General features: G+C 48.2%; 1 protein-coding gene across 2 annotated transcripts in view; it reads right to left on the bottom strand.

Annotated features, from left to right (window-relative positions):
* GALNT2 (polypeptide N-acetylgalactosaminyltransferase 2) overlaps positions 1-27,485 on the bottom strand; it is a 443,362-nt gene that overhangs the window by 131,266 nt on the left and 284,611 nt on the right. For both annotated transcript variants that reach the window (XM_063917730.1, XM_063917729.1), the window contains exon 8: positions 4,956-5,043. In XM_063917730.1, coding sequence (XP_063773800.1) covers positions 4,956-5,043 — 88 coding nt within the window. The remainder of the gene's footprint in view (positions 1-4,955; positions 5,044-27,485) is intronic.

The following is a 27,485-nucleotide window of genomic DNA, read 5'->3' on the forward strand; positions in this document are numbered from 1 at the left end:
TTGAGACGAGACGCCATCATGTCTATTTAAGGAACTCCCCAAAGACTTGTCACCTCTGCGAAGACTTCTTGGTAAAGGCCCCACTCTCCTGGATGGAGATCGTGTATGCTTAGGAAGTCTGCTACCCAGTTGTCTACTCCCGGAATGAATATTGCTGACAGAGCTTGCAGATGTTTTTCTGCCCTGCGGAGGATTTCTGTCGCCTCTGCCATTGCCGTTCTGCTTTTCGTTCCGCCCTGCCTGTTTATGTATGCGACTGCTGTTACATTGTCCGCCTGGATCTGTACGGGACTGTCTTGAAGAAGATGTACCGCTTGTTGAAGGCCGTTGTAAATGGCTCTTAGCTCCAGAACGTTTATGTGAAGGCAGGCTTCCTGTTGTGACCAACGTCCCTGGAAGTTTTCTCCCTGAGAGACTGCTCCCCAGCCTCGGAGACTTGCATCCGTGGTTACTAGGACCCAGTCCTGAATCCCGAACCTGTGGCCCTCTAGCAGGTGAGAGCTGTGCAACCACCACAGGAGCGAAATCCTGGTTTTTGACGACAGGATTATCTTTCTGTGCATGTGTAGGTTTGACCCCGACCACTTGTCCAACAGGTCCCACTGGAATACTCTGGCATGGAACCTGCCAAACTGTATGGCCTCGTAGGCCGTCACCATCTTCCCCAACAACCGAATGCACTGATGGATCGACACACTTGATGGTTTAAATATCTGTTTTACCATTTTCTGGATTTCCAGAGCCTTTTCCAGCGGAAGAAATACTCTCTGAACTTCTGTGTCCAGAATCATCCCGAGGAAAGACAACCTTGTCGTCGGTTCCAACTGTGACTTTGGGTAATTTATGATCCACCCGTGTTGTTGGAGTATTGACAGGGAGAGGGATATGTTTTGTAATAACTGCTCCCTGGATCTTGCCTTTATCAGGAGGTCGTCCAGATAAGGGATTATACTGACTCCTTTCTGACGAAGGAGGACCATCATCTCCGCCATCACCTTGGTGAATACCCTCTGCGCCGTGGAGAGACCGAAAGGTAACGTCTGGAATTGGTAATGGCAATCCTGAATCGCGAATCTCAGATAAGCCTGGTGAGGAGGATAAATGGGAACATGCAGGTAAGCATCCTTTATGTCCACCGACACTAAGTAGTCCTCCTCCAGACTGGCAATCACCGCCCAAAGTGATTCCATCTTGAACTTGAAGCTTTTCAGGAAGAAATTCTTTTAGATTTAGAATCAGTCTGACCGAGCCGTCCGGCTTCGGAACAACAAAGAGGCTTGAATAAAAACCCCGCCCTTGTTGTGACAATGGTACCAGGACTATAACCTGGTCTTGACATAATTTTTTGTATTGCCGCTGTTACTGCTTCTCTCTCTGGCGGAAAAGCTGGCAAGGTCGATTTGAAAAATCGGCATGGTGGAACGTCTTGAAACTCTAGTTTGTATCCCTGGGATACTATTCGCAACACCCAGGGATCCAGGCCAGACAGAATCCAATCCTGGCTGAAGAGTTTGAGACGTGCCCCCACCCAAGCGGCTTCCCGCAAGGGAGTTCCAGCATCATGCTGGGGATTTGGCAGAATTAGGGGTAGACTTCTGCTCTTGGGAACCTGGAGCCGGTGTGGGCTTCTTTCCCCTTCCCCTACCTGCAAAGAAGGGGGAACCTCTCGCTTTTTTGTATTTATTGGGCCGAAAGGACTGCATTTGTGGGTGATAGGTCTTTTTTGCCGGTGCAGGCACAGAGGGCAAAAATGTTGACTTACCTGCGGTAGCCGCCGAGACTAACGCATCCAGGCCATCGCCAAATAAGGCCTCACTTTTATATGGGAGAGCCTCCATGTTTCTTTTGGAATCTGCATCCGCGTTCCACTGGCGTATCCATAACGCTCTCCTAGCCGATACTGCCATGGTAGCGGCTTGTGAACTCAAGAGTCCAATATCCTTCATTGCTTCCAGCATGTAGGCGGCAGCGTTCTTGATATTCGCTAACTTAAGGAGTATCTCATCTTTATCAATCGTGTCAATTTCTGATGACACGCTTTCTGACTATTTTTCAATAGCGCGACTCACCCATGCGCAGGCAACAGTGGGCCTGAGCATTGTACCATTGGTAACATAAATGGATTTCAATGTCGTTTCCATTTTGCGGTCTGCCGGCCCTTTAAGAGAAGCTGTGCCAGGAGCAGGGATAATTACCTTCTTTGTCAACCTGGAAAGTGCACTGTCTAACACAGGGGGTGACTCCCATTTTTTCCTGTCTTCAACCGGGAAAGGATAAGCTATGTGAATCCTTTTGGGAATACGAAATTTTTTATCAGGATTCACCCACATTCCTTCAAACAGAGCATTTAGTTTGTGTGAAGGAGGGAAAGTGACTTTGGATTTCTTTTCCTTACATAAATAAGCTTTCTCCTGAGGTACAGGAGTGCTTTCTGTAACCTCCAACACGTCCCTTATAGCCACAATCATATATTGTATACTTTTTGCCAATTTATGATCTATCTCTCCGGATTCACTATTATCGACACAAGAATCAGAATGCGTGTCAGTATCAGTGTTTACAACATTTGCAAATGGTCTCTTATGTGACCCAGAGGGGCCGCCTGCATATGGAATAACAGCATCCTGAAAAATCACATCTTCCACAGATTTTCTCCAGCACGCAGCCTTAGATTCAGATTTATCTAATCTACGGTTAATCAGATGCATACGGTCACGTAGCTCTTTCACCCATGCAGGCTCTTGGTGTGCCGGTAGCGCCACCACATTACAACTCTGTGTCCCTAAAATGGCTTCCTCCGGGGAGGAACTCCCTGCCCCAGACATGCCTCACACGTGTACACCACACTCACAGACACACTGGGACTTATTTTGGGGACAGACCCACAGTAAAATCTGTGAGAGGGACACAGGATAGGAGCAGCCAGTTCACAAACCCAGCGCCAGTATTGCCTGTGAACACAGTATGTCCACAGCCCAAAAGTGCTTTTAAATAGTAATATACACTATCAAATGCACCACAATCGCTTTGTGCTCTCCTTTTATAGCACCCTGTACTTGTCAGAAGTGGAGGAGAGGACCAGCGTGTTCTCTGCAGCCTGTGGAGAGAGAGAAAATGGTGCTGAGCAGTGTGCTGGCTGCCTGAGGAAGAAGCTCCGCCCCTCAGTATCCATGACAATATTTATACTGGCGGGGGTAGGGCTGTGCCAGCGGCATCTTATGCCCCCTTTTAGCCAGTTTGAGGTATTTTTCTTGCTGCCCAGGGCGCGCGCGCGCCCCCCCCAACGCCCTGCACCCTGCAGTGCCTGTGTGTGTAGGAAGCAATGGCGCGCTGCGCACCCGCCAGCCGCGCCGCACCTCAGCCGTCACAAACTTGATTGAAGATCATTCTTCTCATACTCACCTGTCTTCTGACTTCTGGCTCTGTGAGGGGGTGACGGCGTGCTGCGGGAGTGAGCATCTAGGCACGGCTAGCGTTCAGTTCCCTTCAGGAGCTAATGGTGTCCGATCAGCCAGAAACAGAGCCATGAAACTCTGAGGAAGTTGGTTCTGCTTCTGCCCCCTCAGTCCCACGAAGCAGGGAGTCTGATGCCAGCAGATCTCCCTGAAAATAAAAAACTAACATAAGTCTTTTCAGAGAAACTCAGTAGAGCTACTCAGAGTGCATCCAGTCGACCTGGGCACATTTCTAAAACTGAGGTCTGGAGGAGGGGCATAGAGGGAGGAGCCAGTTCACACCCAGTGAAAAGTCTTTGGAGTGCCCATGTCTCCTGCGGATCCAGTCTATACCCCATGGTCTTGATGTCGTCCCCAGCATCCTCTAGGACGTATGAGAAATATTATATATATATATATATATATATATATATATATATATATATATATATATATATATATAAAAATATATATACATACATATATACATACATATATATATATATATATATATATATATACATACACACACACATATATATATATATACATACACACACATATATATATATACATACACACACACACACACACACACACACACAGTATCTCAGAAATGCCATATAAACAGTGATAACCAGTATATATCTATGCACAATAATATATGATTTCCTTCCTTTCAAATCAAGGGGGTAACGTCGTTTTTTTTGTGTGACACAAAAGACCAGACTCCATGTCGATGCTGCACGATGTGGGATGGTGTTTTAAAGCTTAATTGGATGCAGGCTCTGTGAATTTTAGTGGGCGTGCCTGGGAGGTAAAAAGGGATGTGGCTAAGCCAACGTGGGCGTATCGCTGATAGCTGCTGCATCCAAAGACACTAAAACAATCACACAGGAGTCCATACTCAGATGGGATGCTGCACCTGCCTTAGGGTTGGTGCATCTAAAGACGCACAGAGACAGAAATGCGCTCTCAAAACACTGCTTCTCAGTATTGTGAAAATCAGCAGCAGCTTTAGCATAAGATGCGGAGGAGTCTGCGGGGTAAAAACTCAATCATGTCTGCATCCAACTCAGAAACAGGCCCAGTATGTGCAAGACATTTGCAAATATTTTGTTCCATCCAAGAAATGGCGCCTCTCACATGAAATAACGGAAGGTCAATTGAACAGTGTGAACATTATGGGGGAGATTCAAATGTTTGAAAAGTCAGTTGGGAGTCTGTATTTTCCTATCTAATAGACAGGAAAAAACAGACACCCAACCAAGTTTTCAAACATTTGAATCTCCCCCTATAAATTTAAATATAATGGTAGCGAATCATGTTTAAAGGTATAATGCAGACACTGTTAAAGTGACCTTCCATTAATAAAGTAACATTACTACTGTGCCTGCATTCTCTAGTTGACGTTGACTGTCTAAGCATCCAACAATCGTACCAGACCCAAAATAACATGTCGCATAAATATGTGCTTTTCCAATAAACCAGATCATCACCAAGGTACATAGCACTACATACCTCCTTTTAAATCTGCTGATGCTCCAACATACTGGAAGTTGTCCATATTAATCACATCAATTATGGGAGACACTACTCTAGTTCTGTCCTAAAATCAAGAGGAAATTAGAATAAACAGCATTAGTACAGATGGCTGAAATGAGGAACAGATTAAAATCCAATGCTTGTACAACATATAGGTCTGTTTCAGGACAATCTAAAAACGCCAATTAAAATGCATGCCCCCCCAACTGTCCTGCTTCTGGGGCACTGTATTGCCCACCCATGCCATATAAACAGTGTGGGTGGTGAGCCTCGGGGCAGTCCAGCAAGCTTGGGAGCTCTGGGAAGTGTAACATGAGGCCATGCCCATTATTTTAGTGTAAACACAGGGGTCCCTGTTACCTAAAGCTCTACAAACTGCAAATAGAACATGAATTCTAGCAAACTGAAGATAAATTGTTAATTAGGTGAAGACGCTTTCGTAGTGAGTAGACACACAGTACAGGTACTTCGAAGCATATTGCTTGCGATAATGTGAACTGCTCTAAGGCACAAATGTATTTAGCCTTAACTAGTTATAAAATGGAGACTGATAGAGAGTGATAAATGACCAATCAGCTTCCTGTGATTTTTCAAACACAGCTGATTGGCTGGTCATTTATCAGTTAGGAGCTGATTGGCTGGTCATTTATCACTCTTTATCCATCTACACTTTATCACTTGTTAAGGTGTAATACAGGTGAAACTCAGAAAATTAGAATATCGTGCAAAAGGTCATTTATTTCAGAAATTCAACTTAAACGGTGAAACTAATATATTAAATAGACTCATTACATGCAAAGTGAGATACTTCAAGCCTTTATTATCATTTTGATGACTGTGCCTTACAGCTTAAGAAAACCCCAAATCCAAAATCTCAGAAAATTAGATTATTACATAAAATCAATAAAAAAAGGATTTAAAATAAATAAATGTCAGCCCTCTGAAAAGTATAATCATGCATATGTACTTGGTTTGGACCCCTTTTGCATGAATAACTGCCTTAATGCGGCGTGGCATGGATTCTATCAGCCCGTGGCACTGCTGTGATGTTATGGAAGACCAGGATGCTTCAATAGCAGTCTTCAGCTCTTCTGCATTTTTCTCATCTTTCTCTTAGCAATGCCTTCTCTATGGGGTTCAGGTCAGAAGAGTTTGCTGGGCAATCCAGCACAGTAGTACCACGGTCATTGAACCCGATTTTGCGACTTTTGGCAGTGTGGCAGGTGCCAAGTCCTGCTGGAAAGTCAGCATCTCCATAAAGCTTGTCTGCTGAGGGAAGCATGAAGTTGACTCTGGAATTAATAAAGCACAGTGGACCAACACCAGCAGAAGACATGGCCAACCCAAATTAACACAGACTGTGGAAACTTCACACTGGACTTCAAGCATCTTGGATTGTGTGTCTCTCCATGCTTCTTCCATACTCTGGGACCTTGGTTTCCAAATTTCCTACTGGTAAATCTATTTCTCCTAGTCCGTAGAGGATGCTGGGGACTCCGTAAGGACCATGGGGTATAGACGGGCTCCGCAGGAGACATGGGCACTCTAAAGACTTTAGATGGGTGTGCACTGGCTCCTCCCTCTATGCCCCTCCTCCAGACCTCCGTTAAAGAACTGTGCCCAGAGGAGACTGACAGTACGAGGAAAGGAATTTTGTTAATCTAAGGGCAAGATACATACCAGCCCACACCATCCACACCGTACTACTTGGAACATACGAACCAGTTAACAGTATGAAACAAAACAGCATCAGCCAGAGACTGATCAAAACTGTAACATAACCCTTATGTAAGCAATAACTATATACAAGTCTTGCAGAATTTAGTCCGCACTGGGACGGGCGCCCAGCATCCTCTACGGACTAGAAGAAAAAGATTTAGCGGTAGGTTTAAAATCTTATTTTCTCTTACGTCCTAGAGGATGCTGGGGACTCCGTAAGGACCATGGGGATTATACCAAAGCTCCAGACAGGGCGGGAGAGTGCGGATGACTCTGCAGCACCGATTGAGCAAACTTGAGGTCCTCCTCAGCCAAGGTATCAAACTTGTAGAATTTAGCAAAAGTATTTGAACCCAACCAAGTAGCCGCTCGGCAAAGTTGCAATGCCGAGACACCTTGGGCAGCCGCCCAAAAAGAGCTTACCTTCCTAATGGAATGGGCCTTTACCGAATTTGGTACCGGCAATCCAGCCGTAGAATGAGCCTGCTGAATCGGGTTACAGATCCAGCGGGCAATAGTCTGCTTAGAAGCAGGGGCGCCAACCTTGTTGGCTGCATACAGGACAAACAGTGCCTCTGTTTTCCTAACCCGAGCCGTCCTGGCTACATAAACCTTTACGGCCCTGACTACATCAAGAGACATGGAATCCTCTAAGTCCCCCGTAGCCACAGGCACCACAATAGGCTGGTTCATATGAAACAATGAAACCACCTTAGGCAGAAATTGAGGACGAGTCCTCAACTCAGCTCTATCCACATCGAAAATCAGATAGGGGCTATTGTGAGACAAAGCCGCCAATTCAGACACCCGCCTCGCAGATGCCAAGGCTAACAACATGACCACTTTCCAAGTGAGAAATTTCAACTCAACTGTTTGAAGAGGTTCAAACCAGTGTGACTTAAGGAACTGTAACACCACGTTTAGGTCCCATGGTGCCACTGGGGGCACAAAAGGAGGCTGGATGTGCAGCACTCCCTTTACAAAAGTCAGGACTTCTGGGAGAGAAGCCAATTCCTTATGAAAGAATATTGACAGGGCCGAAATCTGTACCTTAATAGAGCCTAACTTTAGGTCCATATCCACTCCTGTCTGCAGAAAGTGGAGAAAACGGCCCAGGTAAAAATCCTCCGTAGGAGCATTCTTGGCTTCACACCAAGATACATATTTCCTCCAGATACGGTGATAATGTTTCGCCGTCATCTCCTTCCTAGCTTTTATCAGAGTAGAGATGACCTCCCCCGGAATACCTTTCCTAGCTCCGATTTGGCGTTCAACCGCCATGCCGTCAAATGTAACCGCGGTAAGTCTTGAAAATGCAGGGCCCCTGCTGCAACAGGTCCTCCCTGGAAGGAATAGGCCATGGATCTTCTGTGAGCATTTCCTGAAGATCTGAATACCAGGCCCTCAGAGGCCAATCCGGAACAATGAGTATTGTCTGGACTATTTTTCGTCTTATGATTCTCAGTATTTTTGAGATGAGTGGAAGAGGAGGGAAGACATAGACCGACGGAAACATCCATGGTGTCACCAGGGCGTCTACCGCTACCGCCTGAGGGTCCCTTGACCTGGAACAATACCGCCGAAGTTTCTTGTTGAGGCGTGACGCCATCATGTCTATTTGAGGAAGCCCCCAACGACTTGTTTCACTCTGCAAAAACTTCTTGATGAAGACCCCACTCTCCTGGATGGAGGTCGTGTCTGCTGAGGAAGTCTGCTTCCCAGTTGTCCATTCTCAGAATGAAGACTGCTGTCAGCGCGCTTACGTGATTTTCCGCCCAGCGAAGAATCCTGGTGGCTTCCGCCATTGCCACTCTGCTCCTTGTCCCGCCTTGGTGGTTTACATGAGCCACTGCTGTGACGTTGTCTGATTGAATCAGAACAGGTAGGTCGCAAAGAAGAGTCTTCGCTTGTCGTAGGCCGTTGTATATGGCCCTTAATTCCAGCACGTTGATGTGTAGACAAGCCTCCTGGCTCGACCACAGTCCCTGAAAATTTCTTCCTTGTGTGACTGCTCCCCATCCTCGGGGGATGCGGTCAACATCCCGCTGGACGGGATCCCAGCGGTCGAAATACCGACGCCGGAATCCCGACCGCCACAATCCCGACATATTCTCCCTCCGTGGGTGTCCACGACACCCATAGAGGGAGAATATAATAGTGTGCCCGCAGCGTGGCGAGCGAAGCGAGCCCGCAATGGGCTGCGTTCCGCTCGCCACCCCTGTCGGGATTGTGTGGTCGGGATTCCGGCGTCGGTATTTCGACCGCCGGGATCCCGTCCAGCGGGATTACGTACTGATCCCATCCTCGGAGGCTCGCGTCCGTTGTCACCAGAACCCAGTCTTGAATGCCGAACCTGCGAACCCTCTAGAAGGTGAGCACTCTGCAGTCACCACAGGAGAGACACCCTGGCCCTGGGGGACAGGCTTATTTTCTGATGTATTTGTAGATGGGACCCCGACCATTTGTCCAGAAGGTCCCACTGAAATGTCCTCGCATGGAACCTGCCGAAGGGTATGGCCTCGTAGGCCGCCACCATTTTTCCCAGTACTCGAGTGCATTGATGAACTGACACTCTTTTTGGCTTTAACAGGTCTCTGACCATGCTCTGGAGCTCCTGGGATTTTTCCGTTGGGAGAAAAAACCTCTTCTTTTCCGTGTGCAGAATCATGCCTAAAAATGATAGCCGAGTCGTTGGAATCAACTGCGATTTTGGCAGATTTAGGATCCAGCCGTGTTGCTGCAGCACTCTCAGGGAGAGTGACACGCTTTTCAGCAACAGTTCTCTCGATCTCGCTTTTATCAGGAGATCGTCCAAGTATGGGATAATTGTGACTCCTTGCCTGCTTAGGAGTACCATCATTTCCGCCATTACCTTGGTGAAAATCCTCGGGGCCGTGGACAGCCCAAACGGCAACGTCTGAAACTGGTAATGACAGTCCTGTACAGCGAATCTCAGGTACGCCTGATGAGGAAGATAAATGGGGACATGAAGGTATGCATCCTTTATGTCTAGTGACACCATAAAATCCCCCCCTTCCAGGCTGGAGATCACTGCCCGGAGAGATTCCATCTTGAATTTGAACTTTTTTAGATATAGGTTTAGGGATTTTAGATTCAGAATGGGTCTGACCTGGCCATCCGGTTTCGGGACCACAAATAGAGTTGAATACTACCCCTTCCCCTGTTGCACTAGGGGAACCTTGATAATCACTTGCTGTTGACACAGCTTTTGTATCGCAGCTAAAACTATTTCCCTCTCTGGGGAGAGGCTGGCAAAGCAGACTTGAAAAATCGGCGAGGAGGCACTTCTTCGAATTCCAGTTTGTAGCCTTGGGATACAATTTCTATCGCCCAAGGATCCAAATCTGACAGAACCCAGATCTGGCTGAAGAGTCGAAGACGTGCCCCCACCGGCGCGGACTCCCGCAGTGGAGCCCCAGTGTCATGCGGTGGATTTTGTAGAAGCCGGGGAGGACTTCTGTTCCTGGGAACTAGCCGTAGCAGGCATTCTTTTCCCTCTACCCTTATCTCTGGCGAGGAAGGAAGAGCCCCGGCCCCTTCTGGACTTATGCGACCGAATGGACTGCATCTGATATTGAGGTGTTTTCTTTTGCTGTGGGGGAACATAAGGCAAAAAAGAAGATTTACCTGCGGTAGCTGTGGAAACCAGATCCGCGAGGCCCTCCCCAAATAAAACCTCACCCTTGTAAGGCAACGTTTCCATATGTCTCTTTGAATCGGCATCACCCGTCCATTGGTGGGTCCACAGGGCTCGCCTAGCAGAAATTGCCATGGCATTGGCTCTTGAACCCAACAGCCCAACGTCTCTCGCAGCATCTCTCATATATAACGCTGCGTCTTTTATATGACCCAAGGTCAACAAAATGGTATCCTTATCTAGGGTGTCAATGTCAGATGACAAGTTATCTGCCCATGCTGCTATTGCGCTGCATACCCATGCCGACGCTACTGCCGGTCTGAGCAAGGCCCCCGTATGTGTATAAATTGATTTTAAGGTAGTCTCCTGTCTGCGATCAGAAGGATCCTTGAGGGCTGCCGTGTCTGGAGACGGTAGCGCCACCTTTCTGGACAAGCGCGTCAAAGCCTTGTCCACCCTGGGCGAGGATTCCCACCGTAACCTGTCCTGTGCGGGGAAAGGATACGCCATAAGAATTCTCTTGGGAATCTGCAGTTTCTTGTCTGGAGTTTCCCAAGCTTTATTCAAATAAAGCGTTCAGCTCATGAGATGGGGGAAAGGTTACCTCAGGTTTCTTCTCCTTAAACATGCATACCCCCGTGTCAGGCACCGAGGGGTCCTCTGTGATATGCAAAAATAAGAATTTACTCACCGGTAATTCTATTTCTCGTAGTCCGTAGTGGATGCTGGGGACTCTGTAAGGACCATGGGGAATAGCGGGCTCCGCAGGAAACTGGGCACTCTAAAGAAAGATTTAGTACTATCTGGTGTGCACTGGCTCCTCCCTCTATGCCCCTCCTCCAGACCTCAGTTAAGGAAACTGTGCTCGGAAGAAATGACATTACAAGGAAAGGATTTGGAATCCAGGGTAAGACTCATACCAGCCACACCAATCACACTGTACAACTTGTGATAAACTTACCCAGTTAACAGTATAAACAACAACTGAGCATCACTAAACCAATGCTACATAACCATAACCCTTTGTTAAGCAATAACTATATACACGTATTGCAGAAAGTCCGCACTTGGGACGGGCGCCCAGCATCCACTACGGACTACGAGAAATAGAATTACCGGTGAGTAAATTCTTATTTTCTCTGACGTCCTAGTGGATGCTGGGGACTCCGTAAGGACCATGGGGATTATACCAAAGCTCCCAAACGGGCGGGAGAGTGCGGATAACTCTGCAGCACCGAATGGGCAAACACCAGGTCCTCCTCAGCCAGGGTATCAAACTTGTAGAACTTTGCAAATGTGTTTGAACCCGACCAAGTAGCAGCTCGGCAAAGCTGTAATGCCGAGACCTCTCGGGCAGCCGCCCAAGAAGAGCCCACCTTCCTTGTGGAATGGGCTTTCACTGATTTTGGATGCGGCAATCCAGCCGCAGAATGAGCCTGCTGAATCGTGTTACAGATCCAGCGAGCAATGGTTTGCTTTGAAGCAGGAGCACCCAGCTTGTTGGATACATACAGGATAAACAGCGAGTCAGTTTTCCTGACTCCAGCCGTCCTGGCAACATAGATCTTCAAAGCCCTGACTACATCAAGCAACTTAGAATCCTCCAAGTCACGAGTAGCCGCAGGCACCACAAAGGGTTGATTCAAATGAAAAGATGACACCACCTTTGGCAGAAACTGCGGACGAGTTTGCAATTCTGCCCTATCCATATGAAAAACCAGATAGGGGCTTTTACATGACAAAGCCGCCAATTCTGACACACGTCTAGCTGAGGCTAGGGCCAACAGCATGACCACTTTCCACGTGAGATACTTTAGCTCCACTGTCTTAAGTGGCTCAAACCAGTGGGATTTCAGGAAAGCCAAGACCACGTTAAGATCCCAAGGTGCCAATGGTGGCACAAAAGGAGGCTGAATATGCAGCACTCCCTTAACAAACGTCTGAACCTCAGGCAGTGAAGCCAGTTCTTTTTGAAAGAAAATGGATAGGGCCGAAATCTGGACCTTTATGGACCCTAATTTTAGGCCCATAGTCACACCTGACTGTAGGAAGTGCAGGAATCGACCCAGCTGGAATTCCTCTGTAGGGGCCTTCCTGGCCTCACACCAAGCAACATATTTTCGCCATATACGATGATAATGTTTTGCTGTCACGTCCTTCCTAGCCTTTATCAGCGTAGGAATAAATGCATCCGGAATGCCCTTTTCTGCTAGGATCCGGCATTCAACCGCCATGCCGTCAAACGCAGCCGCGGTAAGTCTTGGAACAGACAGGGCCCCTGTTGCAACAGGTCCTGTCTGAGAGGCAGAGGCCATGGGTCCTCTGTGAGCATTTCTTGCAGTTCCGGGTACCAAGTCCTTCTTGGCCAATCCGGAACAATGAGTATTGTTCTCACTCCTCTTTTTCAAACGATTCTCAGTACCCTGGGTATGAGAGGAAGAGGAGGAAACACATAGACCGACTGGAATACCCACGGTGTCACCAGTGCGTCCACAGCTATCGCCTGAGGGTCCCTTGACCTGGCGCAATACCTCTTTAATTTTTTGTTGAGGCGGGACGCCATCATGTCCACCTGTGGCAGTTCCCATCGATTTACAATCTGCGTGAAGACTTCTTGATGAAGTCCCCACTCTCCCGGGTGGAGGTTCTGCTGAGGAAGTCTGCTTCCCAGTTGTCCACTCCCGGAATGAACACTGCTGACAGTGCTTGCACGTGATTCTCCGCCCAACGAAGAATCCTGGTGGCTTCCGCCATTGCCACCCTGCTTCTTGTGCCGCCCTGGCGGTTTACATGAGCGACTGCCGTGATGTTGTCTGACTGAATCAGCACTGGTTGGTCTCGAAGCAGAGGCTCCGCTTGACTCAGGGCGTTGTATATGGCCCGTAGCTCCAGGATATTTATGTGCAGACAAGTCTCCTGACTTGACCACAGCCCTTGGAAGTTTCTTCCTTGAGTGACTGCCCCCCACCCTCGGAGGCTTGCATCCGTGGTCACCATGACCCAGTCCTGTATGCCGAATCTGCGGCCCTCGAGGAGGTGAGCACCTTGTAGCCACCACAGAAGAGACACCCTGGCCCTGGGGGACAGGGTGATCATCCGATGCATCTGAAGATGCGATCCGGACCACTTGTCCAGCAGATCCCACTGAAAGATCCTCGCATGGAACCTGCCGAAGGGAATGGCTTCGTATGACGCCACCATCTTTCCCAGGACTCGTGTGCAGTGATGCACCGACACCTGTTTTGGCTTTAGGAGGTCTCTGACCAGAGTCACGAGCTCCTGAGCCTTCTCCTCCGGGAGAAACACCTTCTTCTGGTCTGTGTCCAGAATCATGCCCAGGAAGGGCAGACGCGTCGCAGGAATCAGCTGCGACTTTGGAATGTTCAGAATCCAGCCGTGCTGACGCAACACTTCCTGAGAACGTGCTACGCTGATCAGCAACTGCTCCCTGGACCTCGCCTTTATGAGGAGAACGTCCAAGTATGGGATAATTGTAACCCCTTGCTTCTGAAGGAGCACCATCATTTCCGCCATCACCTTGGTAAGAACTCTCGGTGCCGTGGACAGGCCAAACGGCAACGTCTGGAATTGGTAATGACAGTCCCGTACCACAAACCTGAGGTACTCCTGATGAGGCGGATAAATGGGGACATGCAAGTAAGCATCCTTGATGTCCAGAGACACCATAAAATCCCCCTCTTCCAGGCTTGCAATGACCGCTCTGAGCGATTCCATTTTGAACTTGAATTTCTTCAGATAAATGTTCAGGGATTTTAAATTTAATATGGGTCTGACCGAACCGTCCGGTTTCGGTACCACAAACATAGTGGAATAGTAGCCCCTTCCCCGTTGAAGGGGGGGGAACCTCTACCACCACCTGCTGGAGAAAAAGTTTGTGAATTGCCGCCAACACTATCTCCCTTTCCATGGGGGAAGTTGGTAAGGCCGATTTTAGGTAACGGTGAGGGGCGTCACCTCGAATTCCAGCTTGTATCCCTGAGACACAATGTAGAACAGTGTCCCTGTCCAGGGCATCTATCTCCTCAGACAGAGTATCCGTCCATGCAGCTATCGCACTACACATCCAGGCCGAAGCAATTGCTGGCCTCAGCAGTGTGCCAGAATGTGTATAAACAGACTTCAGGATAGCTTCCTGCTTTCTATCCGCAGGATCCTTTAGGGCGGCCATATCCTGAGACGGCAGGGCCACCTTCTTAGGCAAGCGAGTCAACGCCTTGTCTACCCTAGGGGAAGATTCCCAGCGTAACCTGTCCGTTGGCGGGAAAGGATACGCCATAAGTAATCTCTTGGAAATTATCACCTTCCTGTCAGGGGAATCCCACGCTTTTTCACATAATTCATTTAATTCATGTGAAGGGGGAAAAGTCACTTCATGCTTTTTCTCCCCATACATATAAATCCTCTTGTCAGGGACAGGATTTTCCTCAGAAATGTGTAATACATCCTTCATTGCTACAATCATGTAGCGGATGGCTTTAGTCATTTTAGGCTGCAACTTTGCCTCATCGTCATCGACACTGGAGTCCGATTCCATGTCGACATCTGTGTCAACTATCTGTGATAGTGTGCGCTTTTGAGACCCTGACGGCCTCTGCGCTGTAGGATCAGGCAAGGGTTGAGACCCTGACTGTCCCAAGGTTACAGTTTTATCCAATCTGTTATGCAAGGAGTTTACATTATCATTTAACACCTTCCACATATCCATCCAATCAGGTGTCGGCACCGTCGGCGGCGACACCACACAGCTGCACTTGTTCTGCCTCCACGTATCCTTCCTCATCAAACATGTCGACACAGGCGTACCGACACACAGCACACACACAGGGAATGCTCTGAGGACAGGACCCCACAAAGGCTTTTGGGGAGACAGAGAGAGAGTATGCCAGCACACACCCCAGCGCTATATAACCCAGGGATTACACTGTACCTTAGTGTTTACCCCGTAGCTGCTGTTAAATATATTTCTGCGCCTAAATTTATGTGCCCCCCCTCTCTTTTTTACCCTCTATTGCACCTGTATACTGCAGGGGAGAGCCTGGGGAGTGTCCTTCCAGCGGAGCTGTGAAGAGAAAATGGCGCTGGTGTGCTGAGGAAGAAGGCCCCGCCCCCTCAGCGGCGGGCTTCTGTCCCGCTTTAATGTGTAAAAAATGGCGGGGGCTCGGGCATATATACAGTCCCAGACTGTATATATGTCTATTTTTGCCAAAAAGGTAATTAATTGCTGCCCAGGGCGCCCCCCCCTGCGCCCTGCACCCTACAGTGACCGGAGTGTGCGGTGTGCTGTGGGAGCAATGGCGCACAGCTGCAGTGCTGTGCGCTACCTTAAGTGAAGACAGGAGTCTTCAGCCGCCGATTTCGATGTCTTCATGCTTCTGCTGCTTCTGTTCTTCTGGCTCTGCGAGGGGGACGGCGGCGCGGCTCCGGGAACGGACGATCAAGGTTAGGTACCTGTGTTCGATCCCTCTGGAGCTAATGGTGTCCAGTAGCCTAAGAAGCGCTACCTAGCTGCCGTGAGTAGGTTTGCTTCTCTCCCCTCAGTCCCTCGTAGCAGAGAGTCTGTTGCCAGCAGAAGCTCTCTGAAAATAAAAAACCTGACAAAATACTTTCTTTTCTAGCAAGCTCAGGAGAGCCCACTAGGAGCACCCAGCTCTGGCCGGGCACAGATTCTAACTGAGGTCTGGAGGAGGGGCATAGAGGGAGGAGCCAGTGCACACCAGATAGTACTAAATCTTTCTTTAGAGTGCCCAGTCTCCTGCGGAGCCTGTCTATTCCCCATGGTCCTTACGTAGTCCCCAGCATCCACTAGGACGTTAGAGAAACATCTTTTATTGCAATAATCATAAAATGAATACTTTTGGCCACCCTTGGGTGTAACCTCGCATCATCGTAGTCGACACTGGAGTCAGAATCCGTGTCGGTATCAGTGTCTGCTACCTGGGACAGGGAACGTTTATGAGACCCTGAAGGGCCTTGTGACACAGTCAAAGCCATGGATTGACTCCCTGCTTTTTCTCTGGACTCTGCTTTGTCCAATCTTTTATGTAATAAAGACACATTTGCATTTAAAACATTCCACATATCCATCCAATCAGGTGTCGACTGTGCCGACGGAGACACCACAATCATCTGCTCTACCTCCTCCTTAGACGAGCCTTCCGCTTCAGACATGCCGACACACACGTACAGACACCCCCACTGGGATATATATATATATATATATATATATATATATAGAGAGAGAGAGACAGTCCCCAAATAAGGCCCTTTGGAGAGACAGAGAGAGAGTATGCCAGCACACACCCAGCGCCACTGGGACAAAATCCCAGTCTGTACAGCGCTTTTATATATCAATAATACACTCACTGCGCCAAATAAATGTGCCCCCCTCCCCCCTCCTTTGTGCCCTCTGTACTTGTGTTCAGCAGGGGAGAGTCCGGGGAGCAGCTTCTCTGCAGCGTGCTGTGGAGAAAATGGTGCTGGTTAGTGCTGGAGGATCAAGCTCCGCCGCCTCAACGGCAGGCTTCAGTCCTGCTCAAATTCTTTATACTGGCGGGGGTTTATTTAATATACTGCCTCCGCAGTATATATATGTCAGCCAGTGTCCCTTGAGGTTTATTATTGCTGCCCAGGGCGCCCCCCCTGCGCCCTGCACCCAATACAGTGCCGTCAGTGTGTGTGAATGTGGGAGCAGTGGCGCGCAGCGATACCGCTGCGCGGTACCTCAGTGAAGATCTGAAGTCTTCTGCCGCCTTTGAAGTCTTCTTTCTTCTTATACTCACCCGGCTTCTATCTTCCGGCTCTGTGAGGAGGACGGCGGCGCGGCTCCGGGACGAACAGCGAGAATGAGACCTGCGTTCCAACCCTCTGGAGCTAATGGTGTCCAGTAGCCTAAGAAGCAGAGCCTATCATTTAAGTAGGTCTGCTTCTCTCCCCTCAGTCCCACAATGCAGGGAGCCTGTTGCCAGCAGTGCTCCCTGAAATAAAAAAAACAAAAGTATTTTTCAGAGAAACTCAGTAGAGCTCCCCTGCAGTGCATCCAGTCTCCTCTGGGCACAGGATCTAACGGAGGTCTGGAGGAGGGGCATAGAGGGAGGAGCCAGTGCACACCCATCTAAAGTCTTTAGAGTGCCCATGTCTCCTGCGGAGCCCGTCTATACCCCATGGTCCTTACGGAGTCCCCAGCATCCTCTAGGACATAAGAGAAATTTGCTCTGATCAGAAGAGAGGACTTTATACCACTGAGAAACAGACCAGTTCTTTTTTTCTCGTCAGGAAAAGGCCATTCAAAAGTGTGGGGGAGCTTCACAAGGAGTGGATCGAGGCTGGAGTTAGTGCATCAAGAGCCACCAAAAAACACACATGGATGCTGGACATGGGCTTCAAATGTCGTATTCCTCTCGTCAAGCCGCTTCTGAACAACACTCAATGTCAGATATGTCTTACCTGGGCTAAAGAAAAAAAATAGGATTTTAATTACCTACCAGTAAATCCTTTTCTCATAGTCCGTAGAGCAGGCATGTCCAAACTGTGGCCCTCCAGCTGTTGAGAAACTACACATCCCAGCATGCCCTGACAAAGCTTTAGCACTCTCTGACAGCAAACCTGTGTCAGGGCATGCTGGGATATGTAGTTTTACAAAGCTGGAGGGCCGCAGTTTGGACATGCCTTCCGTAGAGGATACATTAGTACCATGGGGTATAGAGGGGTCCACTAGGAGCCTTGGGCACTTTAAGAAATTAATAGTGTGGGCTGGCTCCTCCCTCTATGCCCCTCCTACCAGACTCAGTCTAGAAACTGTGCCCGTGGAGACGGACATACCTCAAGAGAAGGATTTAAGAAAACAGTGATGAGATACGAAGCAGCACACACCAAATAAGAGGAAAGCCATGCTAACCAAACCTGAACAGGAACAGCAACGGCTGAACCCATAACAATACTTAACTTAAGTAACAATGCAGTAAACAAGAAGCACTGGGCAGGCGCCCAGTATCCTCTACGGCAGGCATTCCCAACCGCGGTCCTCAAGGCACACCAACAGTATGGGCTCGTGAGACAACGCCCCCAATTCCGACACACGTCTCGCTGAAGCCAAGGCCAACAGTGTGATGGTCTTCCATGTAAGAAACTTTACATCAACCTCCTGTAAAGGCTCAAACCATTCAGATTGCAGAAACTGCAACACCACGTTAAGATCCCAATGTGCGGTGGGAGGCACAAAGGGTGGTTGGATGTTCAGAACGTCTTTTAAGAACGTCTGAACCTAAGGGAGAGAAGCCAATTGTTTCTGGAAGAAAATGGACAAGGCAGAAATCTGGACCTTTATAGAGCCCAGACGTAGGCCCGCATCCACACCAGGCTGCAGAAAAAGTCCCAGGTGAAATTCCTCAGCAGGAAATTTCCTGAGTTCACACTAAGAAATATATTTTCTCCAAATCCGGTGGTAATGTCTCAACGTTACCCCCTTTCTGGCTTGGATCAGGGTAGGAATAACTTTGTCCGGGATGCCTTTCCGGGCTAGAATTTGACGCTCAACTTCCATGCCGTCAAACGAAGCCGCGGTAAGTCTTAATAAACTAACGGCCCTTGTTGCAGAAGGTCCTCTGGAAAAGGAGGTGGCCACGGATCCTCTGGGAGCATCTCCAGAAGATCCGCGTACCAAGCCCTTCTTGGCCAATTTGGAGCAATAAGAATTGCTTGAACCCTTTTCCTTTTTATTCTTTTGAGAATTCTTGGGATTAATGGAAGTGGTGGAAACATGTACACCCTCTGATAGACCCAAGAGGTCATCGGAGCACCTACCGCCACTGCTTGTGGTTCTCTCGACCTGGAACAATACCGCCTGAGCTTCTTTTTGAGACGAGGGGCCATCATGTCGATCTGTGGAATTACCCACCGACGTGTCAAGCACCTGAACACCTCCGGGCGAAGGGCCCACTCTCCTGGATGGAGATCGTGTCTGCTGAGGAAGTCTGCTTTCCAGTTGTCCACTCCGGGAATGAAGATTGCGGACAACGCCACCGCGTGTCTTTCCGTCCAGAGGAGAATTATTGTTACTTCTGACATCGCTGCTCTGCTCTTCGTTCCGCCTTGTCGGTTTATGTACGTTACTGCCGTCACATTGTCTGACTGAACTTGAATGGCTTGATCTTAAAGATGATGTGAAGCCTGCAGAAGGGCGTTGCATACGGCCCTTAGTTCCAGAATGTTGATTGGAAGAGTGGCTTCCTGACTTGTCCATCTTCCTTGGAACTGTTCCCTCCGGGTGACTGCTCCCCAACCTCTGAGGCTTGCGTCTGTGGTTAGAAGAATTACATTTTGAATCCCGAACCTTGGGCCTTCCGTTAGGTGAGACGTCTGAAGCCACCACAGCAGAGAAATCCTGGCTCTTGGCGACAGAAGATACGTCTGGTGCATGTGTAGATGCTATCCGGAACATTTGTACAACAGATCCAGCTGTAAGGGCCTTGCGTGGAACCGTCCATACTGCAGCGCTTAGTAAGCCGCCACCATCTTCCCCAGAAGACGAATGCACCGATATCCAGGGTGGTTTTAGAACCTCCTGTACCATGGACTGGATTACCAATGCCTTTTCCAATGGAAGGAAAACTCTCATTGCTTCCGTGTCCAGTATCATTCCCAGAAACTGAAGTTTCCTCGTTGGTTCCAGGTGAGATTTTGACAGGTTCAGAATCCACCCCTGCTCTTGAAGCAGTTGAGTCGAAAGTGCAATGCTGTCCAGCAGCATCTCCCTGGATGCTGCTTTTATCAGCAGGTCATCCAGGTATGTAAGTATGTTCACTCCCTATCTGCGTAGGAGGTACATCATCTCTGCCATGACCTTCGTGAACACCCGTGGTGCCGTCGAGAGGCCAAAATGCAGGGCCTGGAACTGGTAGTGACAGTCCTGTAATGCAAACCTTAGATAAGCCTGATGAGGCGGCCAGATTGGGATATGAAGATACGCATCCTTGATATCCAGGGACACCAAATGTTCCCCTTCCTCCAGACCTGAGATCACCGCTCTCAGAGACTCCATCTTGAATTTTAAGACCCGCAAATACAGGGTCAGGGATTTGAGGTTTAAAATGGGTCTTACCGAACCATTCGGTTTCGGAACCATAAACAGATTGGAATAGTAACCTTTGTTCTGTAAGCGAGGTGGAACTGTACCAGTTTTTGTATTGCTGACTGTAAAGTTATACTTGCTTCTGCAGAAGCTGGTAAGCCTGATTTGAAGAATCTGTGAGGTGGGAGTTCCTGAAACTCCAGTCTGTAGCCCTGGGTGATCAGATCTGTGACCCAGGTATCTAGGCCTGATGTTGCCCATATGTGACTGAAATATCTTAAGCGGGCTCCCACCTGCCTGTCTTCCAGGCAGTGCTGTCCACCGTCATGTTGAAAGCTTTGAGGAAGCAGAGCCGGAAGTCTGTTCCTGTGAGCCTGCAGGTGCAGGTTTTCTCTGTTCACTTCTATTACCCTTGAAGGTAGTAGAATCACCTTTGGATTTACCCTAGAATTTTGCTGTTCGAAAGGACTGCAGAGTTGGAGCCGTGTAGGTTTTCCTAGCCGGAGGTGCTGCAGAAGGAAGGTATGTACACTTACCCGCCATAGCCTTGGATATCCACGTATCCAGTTCATCTCCAAACAGGGCTTCACCTGTGAAAGATAGGCTCTCAACACCCTTTCTGGAATCCGCATCCGCATTCCACTGACGTAGCCATAAGCCCCTACGTGCTGACACGGCCATGGCTGTGGAGCGTGCGTGGAGTAAGCCTCTCTCTTTAAGGGCCTCGACCATAAAATTAGCTGAGTCCTGTATATATTGTAGGAGTAAAACTATCTCTCCACTTTGAAATGAATTTAAGTCCTCTATCAGAGTACCTGACCATTTGGAAATGGCCCTAGAGATCCAAGCGCAAGCTATAGCGGGTCTCTGGGCCACCCTGACAGCCAATTACAGAGATTTGAGAGTGGTCTCAATCTTGCGGTCAGCCGTATCCTTTAAGGAGGATGCACCTGGGACCGGTAAGATTATTTTACGGGACAACCTAGAAATTGAGGCATCGCCAATTGGCGGGACTTACCACTTTTTCCTATCATCCTTCAGAAAAGGGAAACTAGCTATTAATCGTTTAGGTATCTGAAAGTTTTTGTCAGGATTAACCCAAGTTTCTTCAAATAGAGAATTTAACTCCTTAGATGCAGGGAAAGTAGCAGAGGATTTCTTTTTTACATTAAAATGAGATTCCTCAGTATCTTCTATCACTTTATCGGGAATGTGCAGGACCTCTCTAATAGCTTCTATAAGGACATGAATTCCCTGTGACAGAGCTGCATCCCCCCCACCTCACCCTCCTCTGCGTCAGTGACATCATCATCGGTGTCAGTATGCAGGATCTGGGCCAGGGTACGCTTTTGTTGACAAATGGCAGGGGTCTGAGACGCTGGTATGGGCACTGAATCCCTATTCATCAAGTCATCCATAGACTGTCTTAAGTATTGCGACTCTTATTCAGTTTGGGACAATTCATGAGAAATATTTGAGATCATCCCTTTCAGTGAATCTAACCACACCGGTTCTGACCCACTAGCCTGAGCAGGTGTACTATCTTGAGTTCACTGTAGGAGAAGCACTCTGCAGTGCAGGACACACACTCATTTGACATGGCAACAAGTAAAAACACAGCCACACAGTAGTGAAGAGGTTAAAAACACGGTTAACCCACACAGAGCCCTCTAGGGAGAAACAGAGTATGATAGAGCCAGCCACACCGTGCCCTTATGGCCAAAATAAAATTCAACCGGGTCACAAACTAAGTACCCTTAATAGGGGATTAGTTTACTATTATTGCTCCCCCCCCCCCCCCCTATTGCTATAACCCCCTGGTACCGCCGAGGTAAACTGGAGTTCTGAAGGAGCTGCGCTGTCCCTGTGAGACTGTTCAGTGAGATCTGCAGAGCGAAAATGGCGCTGGTGAGCTGCTGGATCCACTCATAGTGAAGCCCCGCCCCCTTAATGGCACGCGGTCTTCCCAGGTTTTCTTATACTGGCTGAGGTGTTTGTGTGCTTACCAGTGGGTTAGAACCCCTGTAAGCCTTAGCGCCAGTGTGGGTCTCAGTAGTAGCTTCAGCTCGCCCCTCACGGCCGATACACACCCTTACAGTGCATTACTGAAGCCTGGAGCCGCAGCCTGTCAGCGATGCACTTCTGCCATTAGCACCGGTGACCCGCTAACCAGGACACCGGTGACACGCTAACCAGCGTTTTACTCACCACTCTTCTTACTTCTGGCTCTAGGGGTGGCGGCGTGCTGCGGGAACGTACGCTCGCCGCGGTGCGGCTTGCGAATGATTCCCTCAGGAGATCAGTGTCCCTATCAGCGGAGAAACGGGACCATTAACTCTGTAGGAAGTTGGCCCATTCTCCCCCCTAAGTCCCACAAAGAAGGCATGCTGGTGCCACCCAGCACTGCCTGAAAATAATAAATAGAAAATAAATGCAGAAAACTCTTCAGAAGATTCCCTAAGCGTGACTGGCTCCTCCGGGAACATTTTCTAAACTGAGTCTGGTAGGAGGAGCATAGAGGGAGGAGCCAGCCCACACTGTTAATTTCTTAAAGTGCCCAAGGCTCCTAGAGGACCCGTCTATACCCCATGGTATTAATGTGGACCCCAGTATCCTCTAGGACGTAAGAGAAAGAGAAAGATGATAAACATGAGACCGAACAATGCAGAAGAGCTGAAGGCCGCTATTGAAGCATCCTGGTCAAACAACACCTCAGCAGTGCAACAGGCCGATAGAATCCATGCCATGCCACATTGAGGCAGTAATTCATGCAAAAGGGGCCCAAACCAAGTACTGAGTACATATGCATGATTATACTTCCAGATGGCCCACATTTCTGTATTTAAAATTCTTTTTTTTATTGATTTTATGTAATATTCTAATTTTCTGAGATTTTGGATTTGGGGTTTTCTTAAGCTGTAAGCCACAATCATCAGAATTATAACAAATAAAGGCTTGAAATATCTCACTTTGCAAGTAATGAGTCTATATAATATATTCGTTTCCCCTTTTAAGTTGAATTACTGAAATAATTAACTTTTGCACGAGATACTAATTTTCTGAGTTTCACCTGTATATTTGGGCCTAACTCCATTCTCTACCTAAAATTTTAAAAAATAATACACAAACACAATGCTTCTTAAAAAGTGAAAGTTAGTGCATAACATTCAATAGCAAAACCTAATTTTTTTTTCTACATACATGTGTACATCAACATATATTTCAGGTGATACTTTAAGAGTTTAGATGAGCATTATATACCCCATTTTAAACATACAGATGATGTGGTTATTGTGGTTGCAGCTTAGAACACCAAGGGCCAAAATCAATTAACAACTTTGCCATGAACGCAGCTGACAAAAGCCACAGACATTTTTTTATTTTCAATTTGAAATCCTTGTTAAGTAAACATGTGCGTCAGTGGGAGCTAATGCAGCCTTTAGTTTACAGCCCAAATAGGAGAAAAGGAAGGAAGAAAACGGTTATCTAAAAGTTAAAAATGATGGGGACTTGTTGCAGAAACCCAACAATGAATATGCATACTCTTAGAGGCGTTTGAATAGTATCATTTGGACAACAACAACAAATAATTTGTCCGGGGATTTTATGTACTGTAGCTCAAAAAATAGGATTTTAATACCTACCGGTAAATCCTTTTCTCCTAGTCCGTAGAGGATGCTGGGACTCCAAAAGGACCATGGGGTATAGACGGGATCCGCAGGAGACATGGGCACTTTAAGACTTTGAATGGGTGTGAACTGGCTCCTCCCTCTATGCCCCTCCTCCAGACTCCAGTTATAGAACTGTGCCCAGGGAGACAAACATTTCGAGGAAAGAATTTATTGTTTAAACACGGTGAGCGTCATACCAGCTCACACCTCAAACATGCCGCAGAACGTGGCATTCAACAGAACACCAGCCGACGGCATGAAAAATATACAGCAATATGCTGACCGAAAACATAACACAACCTGTGTGTAAACACGACCAATAATAGCATACCGCATGCCATGGCATGAATAACGTCAGCAACAGACTGACTGAAAAGAGACACAACATGTGTAACCATAACCAATAACTGCAGATACATTATGCACTGGGACGGGCGCCCATCATCCTCTACGGACTAAGAGAAAAGGATTTACCGGTAGGTATTAAAATAAGAATTTACTTACCGATAATTCTATTTCTCATAGTCCGTAGTGGATGCTGGGGACTCCGAAAGGACCATGGGGGATAGCGGCTCCGCAGGAGACTGGGCACAAAAGTAAAAAGCTTTAGGACTACCTGGTGTGCACTGGCTCCTCCCCCTATGACCCTCCTCCAAGCCTCAGTTAGGATACTGTGCCCGGACGAGCGTACACAATAAGGAAGGATTTTGAATCCCGGGTAAGACTCATACCAGCCACACCAATCACACCGTACAACTTGTGATCTGAACCCAGTTAACAGCATGATAACAGAAGGAGCCTCTGAAAAGATGGCTCACAACAACAATAACCCGATTTTTGTAACAATAACTATGTACAAGTAATGCAGACAATCCGCACTTGGGATGGGCGCCCAGCATCCACTACGGACTATGAGAAATAGATTTACCGGTGAGTAAAATCTTATTTTCTCTGACGTCCTAGTGGATGCTGGGAACTCCGTAAGGACCATGGGGATTATACCAAAGCTCCCAAACGGGCGGGAGAGTGCGGATGACTCTGCAGCACCGAATGAGAGAACTCAAGGTCCTCCTCAGCCAGGGTATCAAATTTGTAGAATTTAGCAAACGTGTTTGCCCCTGACCAAGTTGCAGCTCGGCAAAGTTGTAAAGCCGAGACCCCTCGGGCAGCCGCCCAAGATGAGCCCACTTTCCTCGTGGAATGGGCTGTTACTGATTTAGGATGCGGCAATCCAGCCGCAGAATGCTCCAGCTGAATTGTGCTACAAATTCAGCGAGCAATAGTCTGCTTAGAAGCAGGAGCACCTATTTTGTTGGGTGCCTACAGGATAAAAAACGAGTCAGTTTTCCTGACTCCAGCCGTCCTGGAAATATAAATTTTTAAGGCCCTGACTACGTCCAGTAACTTGGAATCTTCCAAGTCCCTAGTAGCCCCAGGCACTACAATAGGTTGGTTCAAGTGAAAAGCTGATACCACCTTAGGGAGAAACTGGGGACGAGTCCTCAATTCTGCCCTATCCATATGGAAAATCAGATAAGGGCTTTTACATGACAAAGCCGCCAATTCTGACACACGCCTGGCCGAAGCCAAGGCCAATAACATGACCACTTTCCACGTGAGATATTTCAAATCCACAGTTTTAAGTGGCTCAAACCAATGTGATTTTAAGAAACTCAACACCACGTTGAGATCCCAAGGTGCCACAGAATGCACAAAAAAGGGGCTGAATATGTAGCACTCCCTTTACAAATGTCTGAACTCCAGGCAGTGAAGCCAGTTCTTTCTGGAAGAAAATCGACAGAGCCGAAATCTGGACCTTAATGGAACCCAAATTTAGGCCCATAGTCACTCCTGACTGTAGGAAGTGCAGAAAACGACCCAGCTGAAATTCCTCTGTTGGGGCCTTCCTGGCCTCACACCACGCAACATATTTTCGCCAAATACGGTGATAATGGTTTGCGGTTACTTCTTTCCTGGCTTTTATCAGCGTAGGAATGACTTCCTCCGGAATGCCCTTTTGCTTTAGGATCCGGAATTCAACCGCCATGCCGTCCAACGCAGCCGCGGTAAGTCTTGGAACAGACAGGGCCCCTGCTGTAGCAGATCCTGTCTGAGCGGTAGAGGCCATGGGTCCTCTGATATTATTTCTTGAAGTTCTGGGTACCAAGCTCTTCTTGGCCCATCCGGAACCACGAGTATCGTTCTTACTCCTCGTTTTCTTATTATTCTCAGTACTTTTGGTATGAGAGGCAGAGGAGGGAATACATAAACAGACTGGTACACCCACGGTGTCACTAGAGCGTCCACAGCTATTGTCTGAGGGTCCCTTGACCTGGCGCAATATCTAGTTTTTTGTGTAGGCGGGACGCCATCATGTCCACCTGTGGCCTTTCCCAACGGTTTACCAACAGTTGGAAGACTTCTGGCTGAAGTCCCCACTCTCCCGGGTGTCGGTCGTGTCTGCTGAGGAAGTCTGCTTCCCAGTTGTCCACTCCCGGAATGAACACTGCTGACAGTGCCAAGACGTGATTTTCCGCCCATCGGAGAATCCTTGTGGCTTCTGCCATCGCCATCCTGCTTCTTGTGCCGCCCTGTCGGTTTACATGGGCGACTGCCGTGATGTTGTCTGATTGGATCAGTACCGGCTGGTTTTGAAGCAGAGGCCTTGCCAGACTTAGGGCATTGTAAATGGCCCTCAGTTCCAGAATATTTATGTGTAGGGACGACTCCTGACTTGACCAAAGTCCTTGGAAATTTCTTCCCTGTGTGACTGCCCCCCAGCCTCGAAGGCTGGCATCCGTGGTTACCAGGACCCAGTCCTGTATGCCGAATCTGCGGCCCTCTTGAAGATGAGCACTCTGCAGCCACCACAGTAGAGATACCCTGGTCCTTGGAGACAGGGTTATCAGCCGATGCATCTGAAGATGCGATTCCGACCACTTGTCCAAGAGGTCCCACTGAAAGGTTCTTGCATGGAACCTGCCGTATGGAATTTTGCTTCGTAAGAAGCTACCATTTTTCCCAGGACTCGTGTGCAGTGATGCACCGATACCTGTTTTGGTTTCAGGAGGTCTCTGACCAGAGATGACAGCTCCTTGGCTTTCTCCTGCGGGAGAAACACTTTTTTCTGTTCTGTGTCCAGAACCATCCCCAGGAACAGCAGGCGTGTGGTAGGAACCAGCTGCGACTTTGGAATGTATAGAATCCATCCGTGCTGTTGTAGCACTTCCCGAGATAGTGCTACTCCAACCAACAACTGCTCCATGGACCTCGCCTTTATAAGGAGATCGTCCAAGTACGGGATAATTAAAAACTCCCTTTTTTCGAAGGAGTATCATCATTTCTGCCATTACCTTGGTAAAGACCCTCGG

This window comes from Pseudophryne corroboree, chromosome 4 (genome assembly GCF_028390025.1).
Source record: "Pseudophryne corroboree isolate aPseCor3 chromosome 4, aPseCor3.hap2, whole genome shotgun sequence".
Lineage (NCBI taxonomy): Eukaryota > Metazoa > Chordata > Amphibia > Anura > Myobatrachidae > Pseudophryne > Pseudophryne corroboree.